The sequence below is a fragment of the Saccopteryx bilineata genome, chromosome 6 (genome assembly GCF_036850765.1).
Source record: "Saccopteryx bilineata isolate mSacBil1 chromosome 6, mSacBil1_pri_phased_curated, whole genome shotgun sequence".
Lineage (NCBI taxonomy): Eukaryota > Metazoa > Chordata > Mammalia > Chiroptera > Emballonuridae > Saccopteryx > Saccopteryx bilineata.
The window spans coordinates 175,369,370-175,394,745 of NC_089495.1; the positions used below are offsets into that span (position 1 = coordinate 175,369,370).

General features: G+C 39.3%; 1 protein-coding gene across 1 annotated transcript in view; it reads left to right on the top strand.

Annotated features, from left to right (window-relative positions):
• Nucleotides 1–25,376, top strand: part of ESF1 (ESF1 nucleolar pre-rRNA processing protein homolog) — a 71,595-nt gene that overhangs the window by 36,594 nt on the left and 9,625 nt on the right. Inside the window, exons 10-11 of the mRNA XM_066235512.1 lie at nucleotides 18,437–18,558; nucleotides 21,967–22,054. Of these exons, the coding sequence (XP_066091609.1) occupies nucleotides 18,437–18,558; nucleotides 21,967–22,054 (210 nt within the window). The remainder of the gene's footprint in view (nucleotides 1–18,436; nucleotides 18,559–21,966; nucleotides 22,055–25,376) is intronic.

The following is a 25,376-nucleotide window of genomic DNA, read 5'->3' on the forward strand; positions in this document are numbered from 1 at the left end:
GCGTCAACCTGGAACACTGAGGTCGCTGGTTTGAAACCCTGGGCTGGCCTGGTCAAGGCACATATGGGAGTCAATGCTTCCTACTCCTGCCCCCCACCCTCTCTCCCTTTCTCTCTTCCTCCCCATCCCGCCAAACTGAAAACAAAACAAACAAAAAAAGCTTCATTGTTGAGGACGGGTGGGAAATGTTTAGTACCTTTTTAGGAGAAGGGATGATTTGGAAGTTGTAGATTTCTTCTGGTGCCAGATAGAAATAGGGATAAAGGGCATAATGAGATAGATAGGCACTGATGGTTCTGGGGAAGATCTTGTCGGCAACATCCAGGGCTGTGGATCCTTTTTCAGAGGAGGCATGGAGGCCAGAGAAGAAGCAGGGACCCTCTCTCTGTCTCACTCTTCAGAGGAGTCCTTTCCTGACGCCACTTGCTGAGGCAGGAGGTGAAGTATGGCTCTTCTCTCCCTTGCTCTACTTACTCTTTCTTCCACTCTTGACAGTTGTATTTTTAGTCTGACATCTGCTCTTATCCTTCCTTTTGTCCCTCTTTTATTCCATCTCCATTCCTCTGTTCAGTGTCTCACTGGAAAGCTTAAACACAGACATCAGTGGCATGTGTCTTTGGCTGTTGTATCATTTATTCTTTATTCAGAAATACAAGATTTTTGAATCAGTTGTGAACTCATTTTTCTAGGCAGCCCAGTTTTAAACATTTTAATTTCAAACATCTCAAAACCTGTTCGCTATTTACTTTTGGCTATATCTCTTATTTCCATTTATTGCCAATGTATCCATTATTTTAAACATATTCACAAAAATGTCTTTTTGGTCAGAACTTTTAAAATAACCAGATGTTTAAAATTTTGAGTTGAATGTAGAGAAGACCGTTAAATGGAAAACCTGAACTTAAAATAGTCTAAAAGAATTTGTAGTTTGCTTCATATTTTGATGGTGGGGAGGAAAGCAGTTTACAATGCCCTATCATAACTTGTACAAAGCTAGTTGAGTGGCTAGAATTTTAAAACTTAAGTTTGTGCTCTTTTCTTGAGTCAATCTGTTAGCAGGTTCGCTATAAGGGCTTTGTAATGCAACAAGCTGAGATTTATTTATTTATTTATTTATTACAGAGTCTGCTCAGAGAGGGATAGATAGGGACAGACAGCAACGGAGAGAGATGAGAAGCATCAATTATTAGTTTTCGTTGCAACACCTTAGTTGTTCATTGATTGCTTTCTCATATGTGCCTTGACCAAGGGGCTACAGCAGACCGATTAACCCCTTGCTCAAGCCAGCGACCTTGGGTCCAAGCTGATGAGCTTTGCTCAAACCAGATAAGCCCGCGCTCAAGCTGGCGACCTCGGGGTCTCAAACCTGGGTCTTCCGCATCCCAGTCTGACACTCTATTACTGCGCCACGCCTGGTCAGGCTCAAGCTGAGATTTATAGTTGCTTGTGGAATGTGTACTAAAAAACTGGAAGCAGATACGGTTTTCTAAGAACATCTCTAGCACATTTTCTCCATGGAGTTGCCAGTGATATTCTCAGAATTTCCTGGATTATTTTAAAGATTATTTTCTCTTTTAGTAATACTAAGATTTAAATTAAAACAAGTTTTTCCAAAAAGCCTTTTTTTTTAAGATGTAAAGAAAAAACAGTATCTTTATACTGGTAGTTTCAGAATGTACTAAAATTCCCATACTTACGAAGTTTCCAGTTAATTGGTTTGCTGTTTTAGGATCCAAATTAAACGTGTGTTGGTAAGGAGTTCTGGTTGTAAGCCTCGGGGATGGTTCTGTTCCCTTAGCCTTTCCCTCTCTGCACATGTATCATATCAGTTGCACTCTTTGCATCTGTAGCCGCTACTTCAGGCAGTGGTACTTCTTTGACTTTGCCTTAGATTTACAATCTGCCTGAAGTCAGTTCAAGAAAAGAGCTTGTTTCATGTATTGTTCCCCACAGCCCACAGCTATGCTGATTTGTTTGAAGTTGTGAACTCTTTGGTCTTTAAAGCAGAACTTTTGCATATTCTATATGAGGTTGTCCCACGTCATTATTCTATATACTAACCGCTTAACTAGCAAACTGTCCTTTTTCTCACACTTGTTCCATATGTTACTGTGACAGAAGTCACTCAAACTATGTAACTTTCAGCAGTTTCATTTTTGCTCTTGTGTTTTCCTCCCCAAACTGGAAAGTCTTATAACCTAAATTTACTACCTTAACACATTTATTTTTCCCCAGTTTTTTTCCATTATGTTAAAGTACACATAACATAAAATTTACTCTTTTTGGAAAAAAATCAATAGGCACAAAAGGTAAGCACAAAAGTTTATATTACATTTAAAAAGCAATAATAAAATGAACACCAGTGTACACAGTTTATGAAAGAACATGCCTAATGTCTACAGTCGCTACGAGACCCCACGTACACACCCTTCCTTCCTCTACCAGAGCGAACAACACTGCGTTGAATGTTAATCATTCTCTTTTCCTATTATACATATATAATAGTTTTACCATATGCATGTGTCCCTAACTAGTCTATATCTATATACAGGTATTCTTAATTTGGAACTTTATAATAGCACCTTATATGTATTCTTTTGTTACTTGCATTTTGTTATTAACATTGTATTTTTAAGAGTTATCCATATGTGAAGATGTGGCCAGTTACTTTTTAGTGCTATGTAGAATTCCATTTTAGATATATCATAAAGTATGTATTCATTACCAGTTATTGCAGTTTATTGCATTTGTGCATATTCTTAGACTTGTCACTAGGTATATATTGAATTTCATAGACACATAGAAATTCTTATTTGTAGAGTATGCGCACAATTACCTTGACTAGTTCACACCAAATTATTTTCACAGGTATTTGTACCATGTTACTCTAACCAGTAAAGTAAGTTCCTATAGCTCTTTATCCTTACCATTAATTCATATAGTCAGGCTTTTCAGATTTTGCCAATTGAGTATATATGGTACATAACGGTATCTCATTATGGTTTTATGTTGTGTGTTATTCTCAAATATTGGTTGAGTTCCTTCTGTGTGTGCGAGACTCTGCTCTTTTCTCTGGACATAGCATTAAACAAAATGGATAAAGGGCCTGGTCTTCACAGGACTCTACATTTTAGTGTTTATGGGCTGGAGGAGTGGGGAGACAGGGAATATAAAGAAATAAATAGGTAAAATAATCAAATGTGGATTAAGGGCAATGGAAACAAAAGGGTAAAGCCTGCAGGGGAATAGAAAGTTTAGGAATGGAAGCAGGTAGCAATTTAAATAGGCCAGTCAGAAAGGCCTCATTGAGAAAGTGACATCTGCACAAAGACCTAATGGAAAGGATGGCGCACTATCTTATCCAGGGGAAAGCATATCAAACCAAGGGAACTAAATGCAGGAGCCCTGAGGGTGAAGCATTTCTGATTTCTTCCTGAGTAATGAGGCAGATGTGGCTAAAGCAGAATGAACCGCAGGCTGGAGTAGAGTGGAGTAGAATTCAGGGCAGATAGGTAGCCAGATTGAAAAGGGTTTGTAACCTCGGGATGAACTTTAGCTTTTATCCTAAATGAAATGGGAAATGGAAGTGATTTGATCTGACTTAAATTTTCAAAGGATTGATCAGGCATTGTCCTAATTACTCATTAGGAGGAACATTTCTTAATGTTTCTTCATCTGTGAAATGACTGTTGTCCTCTGACCATTTTTATGTAGCATTCTCTGTCTGTTTTATTGAGTCATGGGAGCTCTTCATATATTCTGTGCTGGTCTTTTTATCAGTCATATGTTTTGTAGATATTTTCTCATAATTCATGATTTGTCTTTTTACTCTCTTTACAGTGTCTATTGAAGAGCAAAAATGATGTCAAATTTTTTAAATCTGTCCCTTTATTCTCATGTACCACTGATTCACATAGTTATATGACTCATGATTCTTGTAAGACACTCTCATCATTAGTCCAGTGTGGCCCTTCTTTTATTTATTTATTTATGTTTGCATTTGTTTGTTTGTTTGTTTTGTGAGAGAGACAAAGAGAGGGACAGATAGGGACAGACAGGAAGAGGAAGAGATGAGAAGCATCAATTCTTTGTTACAGCTCCTTAGTTGTTTAGTGATTACTTTCTCACTGTGCCTTGACTGGGGGGCTATAGCAGAGCGAGTGACCCTTTGCTCAAGCCAGTGACCTTTGGACTCAAGCCAGCAACCATAGGGTCATGTCTATAATCCCATGCTCAAGCCAGTGATCCCACACTCAAGCCAGTGGTCCCACGCTCAAGCCAGCGATCCCGCACTCAAGCCAGTGGTCCCATGCTCAAGCCAGCGATCCTGCACTCAAGCCAGTGACCTTGGGGTTTCGAACCTAGGTCCTCTGCATCCTAGTCCAACAACTCTATCCACTGAGCCACTGCCTGGTCAGGCCTCTTTCATTTATTTTAATAATACATGAACACACTACCAAAGATAGAACTGTACAATAACTTACAATTATCCATTCAATTCCCTTGCTTTTCCATACCTGAAGTAACCATTTTCCAGATTTCATTATTCATATTGCTTTCCATTGTATATGCTTTCATCTCATTTGTACATATTTCTAAAAAGTGTGGTTTCATTAAAAGGAATAATAATAATACTGATAAATGCTGCAAAGTGGATGAACCTTTAAAAATATTATGCTAAGTGAAAGAAACCAGGCACAAAGACCATGTTTTTATATGAAATATCCAGAACAGGGAAATCTTTAGAGACAGGAAGTAGGTTGGTTGTAGGGGAGGGAGTGTGTTTTGGAGTGTCCTGTGAGGGAGAGAGAAGGTGTCTTTCTGAGATGAAAATATTCTAAAAATAGACTGTGTCGATAGTACACATGTCTGAATGTACTGAAAACCTTTGAATTGTATACTTTTAAGTGGATAGATTGTATTATATGAACTATGTCTCCTTAAAACTGTTAACTTGGTTAACATAGGGTGGTTTGTGGGTTTGTTTCAGATATTTTTAAATCTTTTAGGACTCACTTTTTTTCACTCAACATTATATTGCTTAGATTTATCTGTATTTTGGATAGCTATAGCTTGCTCATTTGCCTGCTCTGTACCACAGTTTATGTATTCATACTGTTGGGAACATACCTGGGCATTCTTGGGTCTTTACTATGGTGAATTATGCTGTGATGAGCATTTCTGTACATTTTCTGGTATGTGTTTCAGTTTTCTCTGGGTATTGATCAAGCAGTGTAATTGCTGGGTCACAGGGTATTGAATGTTCAGCTTTGCAAGATGAAATACTAATTCTTTTCCAGCACAATGGTTTTAGTTGACATTCCCTCAAGCAGCACCTGATTTGTTTCTCTCATCACTAATGAGATAAAACATCTCTTTGTATATTTATTGGCATATATGTTTCCTCCTCAGTAAAATAATCAGAGATATCTTTTAGCCATTTTTCTGTGATAATGTTTATCTTTGATACTAGTCCTTTGTCTCTTATAGGAGGGCATGTTTCTTCTATATGTGACTCCACACACGTTTTTGGAGGTGTTGTGTAATAGTTAATGCTTTCTGTGTTTTAAGAAATTCATTTCTATACAGATGAAACTGATGTTCACCTTTATTTTATATTAAAGGTAGAATGGTTTAAGGCAGTATTTTTTTTTTTTCAGTCATCAGATCAGTGGTTGAAAACACTGGTTTAAGGTTTTGGGCATTTAAGTCCTTGATCCATTAGGAGTTGATTTTTTTTTTAATATTATATATGGGATCCACTTTTATCTTCTCCTACATGGAAAATGTTTTTTATTCTGTTTCATTTATTGAATAATCTCTTTCTTCCCCCAATAATCTGACATATCACCTCTGTCATGTACCAGTTTCAAAACTGCATGGATTGGCTCTCTGTCCATTGGTCTGTCCCTAAACCAATAGTAATACCACACTTCTTATAACTGGATGAAGAGAACGAATGACCCCACGTACACACCCCCGTTTCCACTCTAGGTCAGTTGGTATGAAGGCTCTGAAGAAAACAATCACCAGCAGCAACAACAAATACTTGAAAAAGCTGTGTATCCTCCACAGAACAGGTTTCAGTTACAGCAAGAAGATAAAGAAAATGTTCAGAATTTCATAACTGGGTTTTTCTGACTATGTATTGTGAATTCCAGAGAATTTAGTAGTAGAAAGTTAAAGGGGGGAGGAAAATGGTAGCATAAGAGTGCATACCAGGCGTCCCCAAACTACGGCCCGCGGGCCGCATGCAGCCCCCTGAGGCCATTTATCCGGCCCCCCACTGCACTTCCGGAAGGGCCACCTCTTTCATTGGTGGTCAGTGAGAGGAGCACTGTATGTGGCGGCCCTCCAATGGTCTGAGGGACAGTGAACTGGCCCTCTGTGTAAAAAGTTTGGGGACCCCTGGTTAACTTCAGAGGATTAGAACATGGGAGATTAGGGGGAACTTTATGATTAGGGGCTTTTTGAGGTGACCAAAATAAATAAGGATAAAAGGCAGAGATGATTCCTGGTAGGTTCCAGGCAGATCTTAGTGGGGCGCCTGTTCCTGTTGAGGATTAGGAAGGGAAGAGTATCTGCAGTTGCCGTGGCTGTGCCCAGCCAGTTCCCCTCTTCACCCCTTCCTGGGCAGGGGCACATTTCCTTTGAGCTCGCAAGGCTTCACCTGGACTCCTGTTGACAGCGTCATAAGTGAGGAAGCCAGTTTACTAAAGAACACACTACGTTAATTAAAGGGCCCAAAGGCCTGCTCTTGGACCCTGTCAGGAATGGGTGGTGGCACAGTGGATAAGGCATTGACCTGGAATACTGAGGTTGCAGGTTCTAAACCCTGGCTTGCCTGGTCAGGGCACTTATGGGAGTTGATGCTTCCTGGTTCCTCCCCCTTCTTTTTTTCTCTCTCTCCTCTAAAATAAATAATTTTTTAAAAATCTTAAAGTAAAAGAAAGGTTTATTTAGCTTTGCTGCCACAGTGCTGCCTTTCATTCCTAGCTTTTAAAAGTTTACTGTTCTGAGTTTTACTATCATGTATCTAGGTCATTTTTTGCTTGTTGCTTTTATCTTGCTTAGAATTAATTGGATACCCAGAATCCTAAAGATTAGTATCTTTCATCAGTTCTGAAAATGTCTCAACTTTTTCTCAAAATATTACCTTTTCTGTATGACTGGTAGTGGTACAGTGGATAAAGTGTTGACCTAGATTGCTGGGGTCTTTGGTTCAAAGCCCTGAGGTCAGTGGCTCTGAGTGCAGGCTCATCAACATAGGGGTCACTGGCTTGTGTGGGGGAATCATCCACACAACCCCAGAGCCAGCCAGCTAGAGCCCAAAAAGTCACTGGCATGAAAAGCCCAAGGTCACTGGCTGGGACAAGGGGACACTGGCTTGGCCTTGGTCAAGGCACATTCAAGAAGCAATCAATGTACAACTAAAGTAAAAGCAGCTACTTGCTAATGCTTCTCACCCTCTCTCTCTTTTTCTAAAAAAAAAAATATATATATATATATTATATATGTATATGTATATGTATGTATGTATGTATGCGTTTTTCTCATCTTCTCTACTTTCTCCATCTGGAAATCTTATTTGACATGTATGGTACCTTCTTATTCTCCATCTGATAATTCATATTTTCCATACCTTTGAATCTGTGTAACATATTGAGTAATTTCTTTAGTTCCATTTTTCAGTTCATTAATTTTTCCTTTACCTCTGTATAGTCTGCTGTTAACTGGGTCATTTACTGTAATTCCAGTTATTTTTTTTTACTTCAGAAAGATTTCTTTTCTTCAAATCTGTCTCAATCTTTTGACAATATTATTTTTTAATTTCCTCTTTTGTTTTTTTAAATATACTGATTTTATATTGTATATCTGAATAATTCCAGGATCTATAATAATAGTCTTTATAGGTCTGACTTCTATTATTTTGTTTCTGCCTTCTCTAGGTTATATTGAATTTTGATTGTGATCTCATTGTTCTTGGATCTTTCTTTACCTATGGGACTTCTCTAAGGCCTGGGTCAAAAGTGCCTCTTTTAGAGAGTATTTGCCAGGTGCCTAAGGGCATTCCCAATCCCAAACCAATTGAAACCAAATTTTTGGATTGAGGTGTTTTGGCCCACACAGATGGTGTAAATTCCAGCCACAAACCCATGGATTTGTGGGCTTGTGGTTATAAATTCTCTAGGGGAAAATGTATTTTTTACTTCCCTTGTTCTGCCCATAGCCAAAAGCCAAACAGGCATATATTCCCTGTGAGTTGTCACAGGAGGAACAGCACCCACTTGAAGGCACCCTTAAGAATCCTAGCTTCATGGTAGTGGTCTGATGGGACTTTCTGCCGTGACAAGGCTCCATACATTGTCCCCTGCCTCCTTGGCCAGCAGCCCATTAAACTATGCCCCCATCTCAGATGACTTTAGGTCACCAAGGAGAACTCTGCCTCTGAGCTAGTTTAACATTTCTATTTGTGCTTTCTTATTGTGTCTGGACTCTGAAAACTTCCCTTTGTTTTCTTATATCTTAGGCATTCATTTAAAAGTTTTCGTGTATTTTCTACCTTGTCTGTAAACACTGTGTAAAAAAATAGCAGTAGAACAAGTAGTTTGTCCTCTTTGCCGTAAATTAAATAGAACTGTTTCACCAGACTTGGCCTGAATTTTCGTATGTTAGTGTTAACACAGCTTGATATTATGTACATTGTGATCACAAACTACTTTAAAGACAAAGAAAACAAACAAATAAAGTAGAGGTAAATACAGGAAACAATAGCTCCCTAATGAGGCCCAAATGTTTTATCTTTAAAGTCAAGTTTTTAAGAATATTTGATTCTAAGAAGCAGAGACAGCTTGGTTCAGAGTAAACAGAATACAAGAAGTCCTCACTCAACGTCTTTAATAAGTTCTGTAACTTTAAATGAACTTATGTATAATGCAACTGATTTTTCTATAGGTTAATTGATATAGACAAGGTCTCTATGGCATCTCACTTATAACAAAATGAAGTTGAGCAAAACATTATTTGCTATATACCTGCAAATGGAAGACATCATTTTAAGGGAGAGGAAAAGGAGATTTAGAAGAGGTTAGAGTATGTTACGGTCAAATTAAAGACAAATATAAAACAGTTCTTACCCATTGAAATAGCTTTTAAACAACAAAAAGCATTAACATCTATTTGTTCAGCATATAGTATCTTGTAGGGATACTTCATTGAGTGCTATATGAGAAGCAGTTCCCAATCTAGCTTACCTTTACCCTCTTAACCAGGTAATTTGTATTATTACTGTCCATGTGGTTTCCATGTAGTAGATATAACAGTATTAATTGCACACAGAAGGCATATGTTGACTCTAACTCAGGGATCAGGAACCTTTTTGGCTGAGAGAGCCATGAACGCCACATATTTTAAAATGTAATTCTGTGAGAGCCACACAACGACCCGTGTACCTTACGCATTATCCAATAAAAATTTGGTGTTGTCCTGGAGGACAGCTGTGATTGGCTCCAGCCACCCACAACCATGAACATGAGCGGTAGGAAATGAGTGGATTGTAATACATGAGAATGTTTTATATTTTTAACGTTTTTTTTTAAATTAAAGATTTGTCTGCGAGCCAGATGCAGCCATCAAAAGGGCCACATCTGGCTCGCGAGCCATAGGTTCCCGACCCCTGCTCTAGCTGATTAGTCATTTTTGTTGTATATTATTGTTCCCAAAGCTAGTTGTTTTACTTTTTAATTTCATGCATTGTTGCTCCCTGTCCATGAGGTTGGGAACAAATTTGACTAATTTATCCTTTCATTTTCATTTTCATTCAACAGACATTTATTATACCAGGCTCTCCACCAGCCACTAGAGGGATACTTTTGGCAGGGGGAAGAGCTATGGCCTCTACCCTCGTGGAGCTTGCAATCTCATGAGGGAGATAGCCATTAATAATAGTAATTCTTAAAAATCACACAAATAAATATAAAGCTCCAACTGTGATAAATAGTACATTGTAAAAAATTATGGTTTATCTTATTCAATAGGCTTTAGGGACAAAATTCAATAGGCCCTGTGTACAAAATCACTTGATTATCATGGAAGAAAAATGCCACTGGTAAAGATCCTCATTACTCATATGAACCAAAAATCCCTGTGACCTGCGTTATTTATGTAAGTAAATGTGTTCTATCTCCCCACATGATTGGGGATAACTGGTGCCTTTTGTGCCAGTGGTTCTCAGGATGTGGTTAGTAGTTTTCCTCTTAAAGCCCTTTTACCAGAGTGAAGTTCAAGTTGGTAGTTTGGGTGGTGGTGTTCACTAACATTTCAAAATCAACTTTTGGAATTGAGTGTTACATAATATGATTTAAACATACTACCATAGCCTGACCAGTCAGTGGCGCAGTGGATAAGGCGTTGGACTGAGATGCAGAGGACCTAGATTCAAAACCCCAAGGTCTCCAGCTTGAGCATGGGCTCACCGAATTGAGTGAGGGGTTGCTGGCTTGAGCTTGGGATCATAGACATGACCCCATGTTGCTGGCTTGAGCCCAAAGGTCACTGGCTTGAAGACCAAGGTCACTGGCTTGAACCCAAGGTTACTGGCTTGAGCAAAGGGTCACTCGCTCTGCTGTAGCCCCCAGTCAATCGATGAGCAATGAAGGTACCACAATGAAGAATTGATGCTTCTCATCTCTCTCCCTTCCTGTCTGTTTCTATCTTTTCCTCTCTCTGTCTCTGTCACACACACACAAACAAAAAAAACATACTACCATAAATAAAGATTGAGTGATAAGTGTTCATATACATATATTCACAATGGATCCTAAGTCTTCATTTAAATAAAAAGTGCCAGTTGCAGCATGTATCAGAAATCTTAAAGCATGCATTTTATTTTTATACACAAAACCAATTATAATACCTAATTGAGTTATTTTAAATTATTTATGTCTTGCCCCATGAAGACTTTTTGAATTTTTCAAATGTGTAGAGTCAAGACAAATGTATACTGCCACAAAAATTGGGATATTTCAAAATGAATATGAAGCAATAAAATATCCCCTAATTTTTGTAAGTAGTGTACATTCTGGTTTTTTTCTTTCTTTAAGAAGATGGGGGGTTAAGGGAGAGAGACATAGAGAGAAGAAACAACTTGTTGTTCCACTTAGTTTTGCACTCATTGATGCTTCTTATGTGTTCCCTACTGGGGCTCAAACCAGTGACCTCAGGGTCAATCCGGTGCCCTCAGGATTGAGCTGGCGACCTGGATGGAACTGTATCTTTGGCACCCTGGGACAATGTTCTATCCACTACACCACCAGCCAGGGCACAAATGTATATTCTGTTTCAGTGGATTTTGAAAGGATATTTTAAAGTATTTTTCTATATATGCACATTACCAAAATAATTCAGAAGGGATTGCACTTAAATTATTATTGTCATAATTGAGTCATCTGTGTTCATGGTTGGCTTTGAAGGCGTTTTTTACCCCTTATTTGTAGGATTATTGATGTTATTTTTAACTAATCTGGCAGTACTTGGGTCTACATTAAAATTTTTTTAAACAAATTTGTGCAAAACTAAAAACAGTTATAGTTAAGTTGTTTTTCAGTCACATAGTGGCTGCTCTTAAATGAGGCTGAAACTGTCTGAAGAATGTTCTTGTGTGTATGCCAGGAGGCTCCTGGGATGGGCATATTTTTAAGAACTTAGAACATAAACAACTGTGATCTGTGGCAAGAGATTTAAATGACCTCATAATGACAATAAGAACAAAGCATTTTTAAGTTATCGTGGTGGTGTGTTAATTCAGTATGATGTGTTTGTCATTCTACTATTTTGGTGTATTATGTGAAAGCCAGGCAAAAAAATACAGATTGTATTGTACTGAAGATACTCTTTATTGTTGTAAACAAACTAAATGCCAGAAAAATATAAAATATTTCCTAGGAATAAATATTTTATAAATTATTCTAGAACTATAGGTCCTTAAAAAACCACATGAATCACTTGGGGATAAAGGCCATTTATTTAGATCTTAGCATTTTGATTCATTTTCTGTTGGAGAGAATATGTTCCAAACATAAAAGATCAAACAGTTGGCTTGAAACAAGAATCCTTCCTTCAAAACAGATCAGTTAAGTGTTTAAGTACTTACTATGTGTCTGGCACTATACTAAATATTATGGAATACAAAAGAAGGTGACTTTAGTTGCCTTTGGTCTAGTTGGAAGAAAAAGCATACTTAGATGAAACTTCTAAAGTAGAAAAGACATTATATAATCAAATACAAAAAAAAACCCCAAACGTCCCACAGCATTTATATAATACAAATAATGAAATAGCCTTTGTTTTCAGAAATGTCTTCTAATCGATGTCTAGAACAGTTGTTCTCAAATAGGAGTGACTACCCCCAAGGGGACATTTAGCAATATCTGGAGACATTTTAGATTTTCACAACTGGAGTATTGGCATTTAGTGGCTAGGCCAGAGATATTGCTAAAGCAGTTTTACAATGCACAGGATTATCCTTCACAACAAAGAATGTGTCTGGCCCAAAATGATAGTGGTGCTAAAATGAGAAGCCCTGATGTAAAACCTACAAATGTCTGTGTTGGTCCATTTTGAAGTTGTGAGAGATGGACTCCCATCTTCCCCCAGACCCTGCAGACCCTATAAATATTCTTTGCCTGAGGCCCTTGGATTCTTGCATAGAGTTAAACATTGTGTATCCATTAACTTCCTGAACATTGTGTGCAAGTTTTTCCAGCCCATTATTTCAGGGAGAAATTCCATAGCTTTCTTCAAATTCTCAAGGTATTCATGTTCCCAAAAAAGGTCAAGACCCACCTCATATGTAGAGGAGACTTGCATACTTACTGAGACACATCAAACCAATGTTATAATCACCTAAAAGAGACAGTAATCAAGAACCTTCCTTAGCATTGTGCCAAGCTAGAAATAGAGTTTAAGTTTCAAGGATCAAAGTTACAGACAGTCATGTGCTTTATAATAGTGTTTGGGTCAGACATGGGCCACATAGATGAACATGGTCCTATAAGATGATAAAGGGGCCTGACCAAGTGGGTCAGTGAATAAAGCATCAGCCTGACATGCCATGGTCGCAGTTTCTGTCCCTGGTCAGGTCACATACAGGAAGCAACCAATGACTGCACAACCAAATTGAACAGTGATTTGGTGCTTCCAAACAGTGGAACAGTGATTTGATGCTTCTCTCCCTCTCTGTGTATCTCTCTCTCTCTTTATGTCTGTCTCTCTCACTCTCAAATTAATAAAAAAAATTTTTAAAGATCATAATGGAGCTAAAATTTTGTCACTAGTAATCATTGTAGCATTGTGATGCAGTGCTTTCCTCATGTTTGTGGTGACGCTGGTATAAACACACCTGCACTGCCAGTTGTATAAAGTACAGCACATACAGTTATGTACAGCACATAATACTTGAAAATGATAATGGTTACAGGTTTATGTATTTACTGTTCTATTTATCATTATTCAGAGTGTGCTCTTTCTACTTAAGTTCGCTATAAAGTAGTATGCCATGCTATGTAGGCCACAACCTCTTACCTCTCTCTTACCACGTCTTGATTGCATCATTTTCTGTTGTGGTTGATTTAATCTTGTGCTGTTTTGTTCATCGTATCCCTTAAGCATGCAGAATATACTAATATTGCCAGTAAGAGGAATGACCTGGAAACAAAATTGAAACTGATTAAGAACATCAAAGGTGGAAAATCAGTGATGGTTATTGCTTGCTAGTCAGGCATGCCCCATCTTACCATCAAAATGATCGTGTGTAGAACAAGAACAAAATGATGGAAACTGTTAAGGATCTGCTTCATTGGAAGGCAACGAGACTAACAAAACTCAAGAAGGATCTGAATCAGACATGGAGAAACTTGTAATGACCTGGATTGAGGACTATACACACAACTGTATCCCTCTCAGCATCCTGACAGTTATGGCCCAAGCAAAAAGTTGTGATGTTGAAAGAAAGGCTGGACTCGACAAAGAGTTAAAGTTATTACTAGCTGAGGGTGGTTTAAAATACTTATTGCAGAATATGAAGGTGAGTGGTGAGTCTTCAAGTGCTGATGTGAAGGCAGCTGAAGAATTTTTGGAAACTCCAGATAAGGTGATTGTAGAGTGAAATTACTTGCCAGAGCAAGTATTCAATATGGATGAAACCTGCCTATTCTGAAAATGGATGCCGAAAGGACTCTTAACCAGAAGGAGGCCAAGTCAATGCCAGGCTTCAAGGCTTTTAATTTTTAAGGGCAGGATGAGTCTTGCTTGGGGGCACTGTTGCAGGCAGCAGTTGAAACCCTCTGTGCTGTGGCACAGTGAGAAGCCCGGGCTCCTCTCACACATCAGTCAGCACACACTGCCAGTGTCTTGCAGGAGCAACAGTCCTGGATGCCCAGCTCCCAAGATGCCCTCCTGAATTGTTGTGTCAGCAAAGTGGAACAGTGCTGTTTGAAGAATAACGTGCCTTTTAAGATTTTGCTTATTGTTGATAATGTTCCTGGATATCCTCTTTTTACTGAAGATTTTAATCCCAATATGAAATTGCTGTTTCTCCAGTATGGCAGTTACTCAAAAAATTAAGACTAGAGCTACCGTACGACCCAGCAATCCCTTTCTGGGTATCTTCCTCAAACCTCAAAAACATATTTGCAAAGATATATGCACCCCTGTGTTTATTACAACATTATTGACAAAATAGCCAAGACATGTCTCCTTCGATAGAGGATTGGATAAAGATGTGGTACGTATATACAAAGGAATATGACTCGGCCTTGCCGTTTGCAACAACACGGATGGACCTTGAGAGTATTATGCTAAATAAAGTAGTAAGAAAAAGCTAAGAAAATATGATTTCACTCATATGTGGGATATAAAACTGAAATTCAGAGACACAGGCAACAGTATGGTGGTTACCAGAGTGAAGGGAGTAGGGGTGGGTAGCAAAGGGTCAAGGGAGCCAAATATATGACGGCAGAAGATGATTTGACTTTATGTGGTGTGCACACATTGCAATGTACAGATCGTGTGTCATAGAAATTACATTTGAAATCTATTAACCAGTGTCACCCCAATAAATTTAATTTTAAAAAAATGAGGATTTAATAAAATATTTTTAAGTGGTGTTTTTCCTTCCAAATATCACCTCTTTGACCCAACCAGTGAATCCAGGTGTTATAGCAGCTTTAAAGCCTACTCTCAGAGGAGAACCTGTGCCCAGGCTGCAGCTGAGGGAGACCCTGAGAGGACACTGGTACAGTTCTGGAGCAATGACAGCGTCTGTGACAACATCAGGAACCTTGCTTGGGCTTTACGTGATGTCACCAAGGAGTCTATGAATGCATTCTGGAAAACCACACTGAAGGTTCACCCATGGCTTCAAATGATCTGCCAACAGTGCGGAGGAGGTTGTAACAATCACAGGCTGTGGCTGAGACGGCAAGCAGAATTACCCTGAGTATGCATAAGAATGGCATTGAGGAGCTCCTGGAGGTGGTTCTTAAGGAATTGATAAGCAAGAATTATCAGAACTGGAAAAGGAATGCATGGCTGGAAAAGAGAGAAGCAAGAAGAACCCTCAAGAAAATTCAGTGTCGGAGTCCTGGCCAGTAGGCTCAGCGGTAAAGTGTCGGCCTGGCGTGTAGAAGTCCCAGGTTCACACAGGAGAACTGCCCATCTTCTTCTCCATCCTTCCCCCTCTCCTTCCTCTCTGTCTCTCTCTTCCTCTCCTGCAGCCAAGGCTTCACTGAAAAAGAGTTGGCCCGGGTGCTGAGGATGGCTCCATGGCCTCTGCTTCGGGCGGCTAGAATGGCTCTGGTTGAAACAGAGCGACTCCCCAGATGGGCAGAGCATTGACCCCTGGTGGGCATGCTGAGTGGATATCGGTCATGTGCATGCAGGAGTCTGACTGCCTCCCCACTTCTTTTTTTTTTTTTTTTTTTCATTTTTCTGAAGCTGGAAACAGGGAGAGACAGACTCCCGCATGCGCCCGACCGGGATCCACCCGGCACGCCCACCAGGGGTGATGCTCTGCCCATTCTGGGTGTTGCCATGTTGCGACCAGAGCCACTCTAGTGCCTGAGGCAGAGGCCACAGAACCATCCCCAGCGCCTGGGCCATCTTTGCTCCAATGGAGCCTTGGCTGCAGGAGGGGAAGAGAGAGACAGAGAGGAAAGCGCGGCGGAGAGGTGGAGAAGCAAATGGGCGCTTCTCCTGTGTGCCCTGGCCGGGAATCGAACCCGGGTCCTCCGCACGCTAGGCCGACGCTCAACCGCTGAGCCAACCGGCCAGGGCGCTGCCTTCCCACTTCTAACTTCGGAAAAATACAAAAAAAAAGAAGAAGAAGAAATTCAGTGTAGGGTTTAGCAGAAACTTTTGCAAACCTCAGCCAAGCTCTTTAAAACGTTTGGAAACATGGATCCCAACTGAAAGGTTTTCATTAATAGAAGGGAATGTTCATGATACAAGCAAATCTATGATGAATAAAAGAAGCAAACCATCATGAATATATTCCTTAAAAGAGTGACACTTCAAGAAAACCCTCAGGTAGGTCCTTCAGGGGGTGTTCCAGAAGAAGGCATTGTTATCATAGGGCATGACAGCTCCATCTGTCACTGCCTCTGAAGAGAAGGTGCAGAGCGGATACTGATGGTCCTGACTCTGTAAGCCAAGGCTAATGTGTGTGTTTGCATCTTAGTTTTTAACAACAACAACAAAAAAAAAGCTTTAAAGGTTTTTTTAAAAGTGAAAGGCTTTACAAATAGAAAAAAGTTTATAGAATAAGGATATTAAAATATTTTTTGTGCAGCTGTATATGTTTGTGTTTTAAGCTAAATGTTATCACAAAAGAATCAAAGTAAAAATATATTTAAAAGTTTATAAAGTAGGCCTAGCCTGTGGTGGCACAGCAGATAAAGCGCTGACCTCGAACACTGAGGTCACATGTTCGAAACCTGGCTTGCCTGGTCAAGGCACATGACAAGCAATGAACAACTAAAGTGAAGCAACTATGAGTTGGCACTTCTCACTCCCTACGCCCCTCCTCTCTCTGTATAATCAGTGACTAGAAAATATTAAAATAGAAGCTTATAAAGTAAAAATATTATATTAAGCTAAGGTTAATTTATTGAAAAAAAGTATCTTAATTCAGTGTAGCTGAAGTGTGCAGTATTTGTTAAGTCTACAGTAATGTATAGCAGCGATTTTCAACCTTTTTTTATCTCATGGCACACATAAACTAATGACTGAATATATACATAGTATATTTGAACTTCTACCAAATAGGCTCTTTTAAAGAAAAGAAAATTGTGTACATGGGTGGGACCAGTTGTGTTCTGATCTAGAGTGACCTAATTTTGCAAATGACAAACCTGTGGCCCAAAGCTTTAGATTTCACTCATGGGCTCTATATTTCTTTATTCTGGGGCCAGCCAGCATTGTCTATGTACCTGGTAGTAATATATAGGCTAACCAGTACTTCAGATTCCGTCGGTGTAGGTTCCTAGCTGCTGCATTGTTCTTAGGCAAGTTGCTGAACTCTCAGTCGCAGGAAAAGGGAATTATTATATTTTTTAAATTGTTTTCATTGTCTAATATTTAAAATGTATGAGAAGATGGTCTGTATCGACTATGTCAGCATTTCCAATCATTCCATTCACTTGTTTTTTTTTAATGGATTTTGTGTCATCTAAATATTGAAGCCCCCTCTTCACCAAACCCAATGATGACCTCCAAAAAAATACTAGATAATAAAATAAACATGTTTATTATCAAAGGAGGGACAACGCAGCAGTCATATTTTTTTTACTTTGGCAGTGATGAGGACCTTAGTGGACTGACATACCAGCCTTGAGGCTTTTCCTTTTGCCACCATTCAGAGTTGAAAAGCAGAAGAAACAAAAACCTTCAGAGTTGAAGTATAAGAGCAAATAACAGTGTTGAAAGAGTTAAACCGTACAAGTGGAATCTGAACTTAGTGGTCCTTTTGATCTTACAGATGTGGCCTCACAAAGTGCCTGAGGAGTGATTATGAGAATGCTTTCTTCCTGGGTTTCAACAGGGATAGCCTAAAAACAATCAATTTTTGTTAGTCATCTGTTCCAAAATTTTTCTTAGAATCTCAAAGCAATTAAGTACTGAGAATTGAAATTTGACCCTAAATAAATTATTTTTCTTCAGTGGATTGATCATACATCAAGTTGCTTAGTTTATTTGCTTATTTTAGTGTTGTTTGCTATTAGGAAATAGCTTTGATATAAGTTTATTCTACATTATTGTGTGGTCTTGTAATATTACAGAATTTAGTTTTGCATTTTATCTTGTTACTCTATTAAATATATACAAACTACCTATTTTTTGGTAAATTACATTTTAAACTTAACTATTGTGTTTCTTCTAGGTCTTAAAGAAAGTGCAGAAGAGATGGTCAAAAAGAAATTAGAAGGAAAGGATAAGCTGACCCCATGGGAACAATTTTTAGAGAAGAAGAAAGAGAAAAAAAGACTGAAAAAGAAACAGAAGGTATCAAAGATAATTTTGAGCAAATATTTATTGAACAACCATGTAGGAGAAGGCCCCAGGTGCTCAGCATCCATTGTCTCATAATGTAATCACTGCGGTAGGCCTCCTTACCATTGCAGTGCTAACTGAGCGGAAAGGAGAAATCCAATAGGTGTGTTTTCTACAAGACTACAGTAATGTCGAACAAAGTCTAGTAAAAACCCCGAGCCACTTTACCCACAGCTGCTGTGCTCTAATATATTGCATTTACATGCTACTTAAATAAATACATAGTTTGGTTGATATTTTGATGTAAAACAGTTTGATTCTATATTATGGAGTTTGGTGGCAGGGGTTCCTTCTTCACGTAAAAGTATAGCTTTTCTCACTATTCTATGTTTTTGAGAAAGAGCAGTGCATATAGACTTTATATATATATATATATATCTGAAGTTTATTTTTCGACCTGCAATTTTTACTTTCCAGTATTATTTTATGGACCTTTTAACATCTTAGTAAGTCCCAATAAAGGGTATTTTCTCTGTTAGTATATCATGTGTGAAAAATCTGATTTGATTCTTATTATAACATATTTTGCAGAGTTTTTAGTAATAGCAGAGACCAGTTACAATTTTTGCCCCTGAAAATACTCTTGTCACCAAAGTGCAGCATTCTGGCAATAAAGTTATTTTCTTAAGGTGGTATCACTGATCACAGAATTTTACAACTGAAGGAATCTTAAATGATTAGTTCCAGTTCATTCCTGTGTTTTGTAGTTATAGAAATTAAGTGGTTTGAGCATACGTAGCGTGGTAGGCCAGGCTGAGACCAGAGTCCATCTCTGTCCCTCACTGTGCATTCTTCTGTGCTGTATTCTCTCCATGCTGTGAGCTCATGCTTTGGGACAGCTGGGTGTTCAGTGCTTGTGACGGTCGAGGCTGCAGAACTGAAGGGCACTAGGGCGTGATTTTTGTACTCCTGGTATAGTCATTGTTTCTGGAAATGGATAGTAAAATGAGGACATGGGGTAAGACTCCTCTCCTCATAGTTAGGCTACCTCTCTTCTTCCTTAGAACTTCCTTTAAAACAAATTAGGCAGTAAAATATTTTTTAAATGGAATGATTTCACAAATTATTAAGCCCTCAGTCTATTGGAAGACTTACAAATGTGTCTTCATGGGATCAGTAAAGTAGTCCCTTGTTTCTGAGACTTTTATCAGTTATTTGATTTTATTTATGAAAAATAAATTATATCTTTGATTTTCAGTTGCTAGGCACTTTCCCTTCACTAGACGAAGACTGGACTGGTTTTATCAGTAACATTAAAAATCTCCTTGCTGCGTGCCCAGATTGTTCTGGACTCCGCGCTCTGTCCTGGGCTCGGAGAGTCCAGCAGACCTCTGCAGCTCCACAAGTTCTCCATCTAGAGAGGATCTTCACGTTACATTTTCCCCCTTTTCCTCTCTGGGCCTTCAACTTTGATATTGAGAAATGATTACTGAAGAAATTAGTATGTTTATGTGCCAAAGTTGATAATAAGTTATAGCTTAGATCTAAAAGAACAAGGGAGTATATGCATAGATATGAAGTTGGATATATAAATATTCTATAATCTTTGTTAGAGGCATATTACTACTGAATCTATTGTACTGTTTTAGTGAAAAAAGTCTTAGAAGCCCTGTTCTTTAAAGGATATTAACAAAATGAATATTTTTTAGGGGCTTGGTGGGTTGTCTTCAGTATGCAGGATCATGTTTAGCAGTATGCATTCTAAATATTTTTGTTAAAATGGCTCATGTTTTAGATTCCTGGGGATAAACTCAATATGATTAGCCTGACCTGGGGTGGCACAGTGGATAAAGTGTCAACCTGGAACGCTGAGGTCGCCGGTTCGAAACCCTGGGATTGCCTGGTCAAGGCACATATGGGAGTTGATGCTTCCTGCTCCTCCCCTCTTCTCTCTCTCTGTCTCTATCTCTCTCTCCTATCTAAAATGAATAAATTTAAAAAAAACTCAATATGATTAGCCTCATCTTAATTCATGTTTTATTTATTTTATAGACTTGAATTTTAATTAAACATGCTAATTCAGTAAACAGTATGTTCAAATTTGATTAAGAAAAGTTTAACAATTAGATTTGCTTAAAAATAGTCCAAGAGTTTTTAGAGATAGGTTATGGATAAAACAAAATATGTGCTGAAATTTAGGTGATGAGAATAAACAGGGGGTTCATTATGCTGTCCTTGATGCTTCTACATGTTTGAATTTTTATAATAAAGAATTATTCTTTTTAATTAATCAGCAAATAAATTGTTTTTAAAAAGAATTTGAAAGATAACCCATAGTGCACTACATACTATACAGCACTGCTGTTCCTCCATTTTCTGAGCGATTAAGGCCACCCGTCTTCACTGACTACCCATATAAAAATACTTTCCTCCTTTGAATGTCTGCATCATTTTATTTTTATCTCTTCTAGCACTTTCTGTCTTGCATTATTACTGGTGAATGTTTGTGTCTTTCTTTAACAGATTGTAAAATTTCTGAAGACAGAAACTATCTATCTGATAACTTTTATTTCTCGCCAGTGCCCTACATATTTTCCTGAATTTATTAAACATTACATAAATATTTGTTGAACAAACAAAAGATGGCCTGACCTGTGGTGGCGCAGTGGATAAAGCGTCGACCTGGAAATGCTGAGGTCGCCGGTTCGAAACCCTGGGCTTGCCTGGTCAAGGCACATATGGGAGTTGATGCTTCCTGCTCCTCCCCCCCCTTCTCTCTCTGTCTCTCTCCTCTCTCTCTCTCCTTTCTAAAATGAATAAATAAAAAAATTAAAATTAAAAAAAAAAAAAAAAAATCAAACAAAAGAATTATCAAATAGGAGTTATTTTATAAACTGATTCATTTTAAAAACTGGTTTAGGCCCTGGTTGGTTGGCTCAGCAGTAGAGCATCAGCCTGGTGTGTGGAAGTCCCGGGTTTGATTCCTGGTCAGGACACACAGGAAAAGCAACAATCTGCTTTTCTACCCCTCCCCCTTCTCTCTCTGTTTCTTACTCACTTTCCCTCCTGTAGCCATGGCTCAAATAGTTTGAGCAAAGTTGGCCCCGGGCACTGAAGATGGCTCCATGGCCTCGCCTCAAGTGCGCAAATAGCTAGGTTGCTGAGGAACAGAGCAGTGGCCCCAGAGGAGCAGAGCATCGCCCAGGAGGGGGCTTGCCAAGTGGATTCTGGTTGGGGCACATATAGGAATTTTTCTCTGCCTCCCTGTCTCTTACTTAATAAAATAAAATAAAATAAAATAAAAAATGTTGGTTTAATTTTAGGTTGAACTATGTGATTTAAAAGATATATTATTTTCTTTCATATGCATATATGATGGTCCTTGTAATAAACTGTATATATTTTATATTCAACCTTAAGGCTCTTGCAGAAGAGGCCAGCGAAGATGAACTTCCCTCTGATGTTGATATGAATGACCCATACTTTGCTGAAGAAGTTAAAAAAATAGGTAAGCCAGCACACATTTGTAGTTTTCAATTGGAATCTAAAGAAAAGAAGATAACATAGGTAGAAACAATAAAAGCTACTTATTTTATAAGCAGGTCTGTCTTAAGGGGTATAAACATTGACCAGACTAGGAAGGGTCAGCCTGTCCCCTGTGTGTGCAAGGAGTGATTTCATTGTAGCAGGCTTTTGGTAACATGATTGATTTAAGTTTGCTGAGGACTCCTTTTTGGGAAATGTCCTTATAGACAGATTGACTGTAAAAGACTGAAGGAAAAAGGAGTAGTCATCTTGTGTGCTTTCGCTGTTTTCCTTTTCTTTTTTACTTTTTTTGTATAATTAGTGAGAGGAGGGGAGGCAGAGAAACAGACTCCTGCATGAGCCTGAACCAGGATCCACCAGGCAAGCCCACTGGGGGGTGGGGGGGTAATGCTGTGCCATCTGGGGACACTGCTCCATTGCTCAGCAATGGAGCCTTTTTTTTAGCGCCTGAGGCAGAGGCCATGAGCCATCCTCAGCGCCTGAGGCCAGCTCACTTGGACCAAAGGAGCCATGGCTACAGGAAGAGAAGAGAGAGAGAAGGGGAGGGGAGGAGAAGCAGATGGTCGCTTCTCCTGTGTGTCCTGACCAGGAATCGAACCCAGGACATCTACATGCAAGGCTGACACTCTACTAGTGAGCCAACCGACCAGGGCCTTCACTGCTTTTCTTTTTTTGTTTTTTTGTATTTTTCTGACGTTGGAAATGGGGAGGCAGTCAGACAGATTCCCGCATGCTCCCGACCAGGATCCACCCGGCACGCCCACCAGGGGGTGATGCTCTGCCCATCTAGAGCATCACTCTGCCGCAATCAGAGCCATTCTAGCACCTGAGGCAGAGGCCACAGAGCCATCCTCAGCGCCCGGGCAAACTTTGCTCCAGTGGAGCCTCGGCTGCGGGAGGGGAAGAGAGAGACAGAGAGGAAGGAGAGGGGGGAGGGGTGGAGAAGCAGATGGGTGCTTCTCCTGTGTGCCCTGGCCAGGAATCGAACCTGGGACTCCTGCACGCCAGGCCGATGCTCTACCACTGAGCCAACCGGCCAGGGCCCTTCACTGCTTTTCTATAGCACATGCACTCTAGGTCTCCCTTTGCAAAGGCTGTGAAGAATTGAAAGTATGCAACATATTGATTTATGTTCATATGTATATATTTATGAAGTTTTTACATGTTGTTGAGTAAAAGCTTTTCTGCTCATACCTACAAAACCACCTATGTTTCATATTCTTTTTGTATTTATCCTGCTTCATTATAGCTTAAAACCAGCTTCCTCCCCTTTCTTCTTAAACCCCTGAACTATCTGGGATCTGATTTCCTATAGCCAAGGAGCCTTGTTTTCATTGCATATGCAGCATTCATTCTTTCCTGAATACTTTTATTCTTTCCTTTTGGTATGTTTAAATGTGTGTGGTAGGGTTCAGCCATACTTGGACAAGTCAGTGCAGAGACCACTGTGAGCATTTTCCATTCATTGTCGTGCATTTTGCTTTGCCCTGATCTGAATACCATACACAGGAACCCCAAAGGCTTGCTTCTGGAGCTACTTCAAGCTGGCATTGTAAAGAGAAGGATTTTATGAAGTTTCCCTGTTCTTGTCCCTCGTGACTAGTGGGCCAGAATAGTTCTCAACAGGAAAGTCAAAATTGCTCAAAATTATTTCCTGGTTGTTATAGCCTTTTAGCACTGACATTTTATTGATGAAAAGGAGATCAAGATGAATAAAGTCTATTATAGGATGTCAGATTCTTAGGAATTGGAAAGGGAAATGGAAATTTAGCATGTTCTGCTTTTTATCATACCTGAGTGGTCATTTCTAGGAGATGATGGATTTTAGTCTTATCCTCTGATTTCAGGAAACCAAGTTTATTATATGGAGAAATGCAAAGCATTACAGTTTCCTTGTTCTCATTCCAAAGTGCTTCACTTGGCATGTGAAATCTGGTCAGATTGCAGAACTCAGGACAGGATTCAAAGACTAAATTAAATGGTTTGATGGCTTGGGGTAGCTTATTTCTTGGAATCAGCACATTTCTATTGTAAATAAGCTTTTTCCAAAGTTAGTATCAGAAGTTCTAAGGGAAAGTATACATAAAATTTGCTTGCTTTCAATACACTTTGTTTTTTTAAAGTAAAAAGAATAACAGAAACACTTAGAATTTTTCACTATAAAACCTAGCACTAAAAAATGGTATCTTGCCATGTTTGTTTACTCATTCCATCAATAACTATTTTTAAGTGCGCACCAGGGGCTGGCCCTCTGCTAGGCTAGATACACAGCAGCAGTAATACTAGCAAGGCTGTGTCCCTTGAGGAGTCTGTGGTTTTAGGGAAAATATGCTAAACAGGTAAACAAAGAAAATATTATGAGAATATGGTCAGTGTTTGAAAGGAAACAACCATGGTGATAGAGAAGACATAGTGGGAGGAAGAAGGGGAGCTGCTTACTTTGCACAGTGTAGGTAGAGAAGGTTTCTCGGAGGCGGTAGCATCAGAACTGGGGCCGGTAGAGTGAGAATAGGCACACAGAGAGGGGAGGAGCGCTGCAGATGAGAGTAGTGGGCCGAAAAGCTGCGAGGGAAGAACTTGATGTGGAGAAATTGATGACACCAATATGACTGGGTCGTGGACAGAGGGGCTTTGGTGTGAGGCGAGGCTGAGATGCAGGACTGACCCTGCAGGGCCTTGTCATGGCAACAAGTTTGGGTGTTATTCTTTTGACAGTGGGAAGTCACTGATGGGGCTTCAAGTAAGTATGTGACATGGTCTGGTAGATATTTTAACATCTCACATTATTCTGGTCCCTTTGAGAAGAGCAGACTGAAGAAAGGTTGGTGAGAGCTGGGAGATCAGGATTTTACAGAGGTCCAGACGAGATGATGGCTGGTTTAGATGGCATGCCGGTAATGGAATTGGAAGGAGACACCAAGTGAGATTTGCAATATGTTTTGGAGATAGGCTTGCTGATTTATTTGGATAAGGAAGAAATTTAGCATAACTCCAAAATCTTGGGCTTGTGTCTCTGTAATACCACTTACTGAGTTAGGAAAGACTGTAGGAACACTAGGTTTGGGTGGGAAATAAGGTCAGGAAGTTCATTTTGTATATAATTGCTTTGAATTATCAATTATGTATCTAAATGAAGCTATTAGCCTGGGAGATACCACTGAAAACTCAAAGTGTAAATACAGATTACCAATCAGTAACATAGTATTTCAAACCATGGGACTGGAGGTAGAAAGCATTGATTAGAGAGGAGAATGCAGGATTGGGCTCGGAGGTCAGGTAAAGCC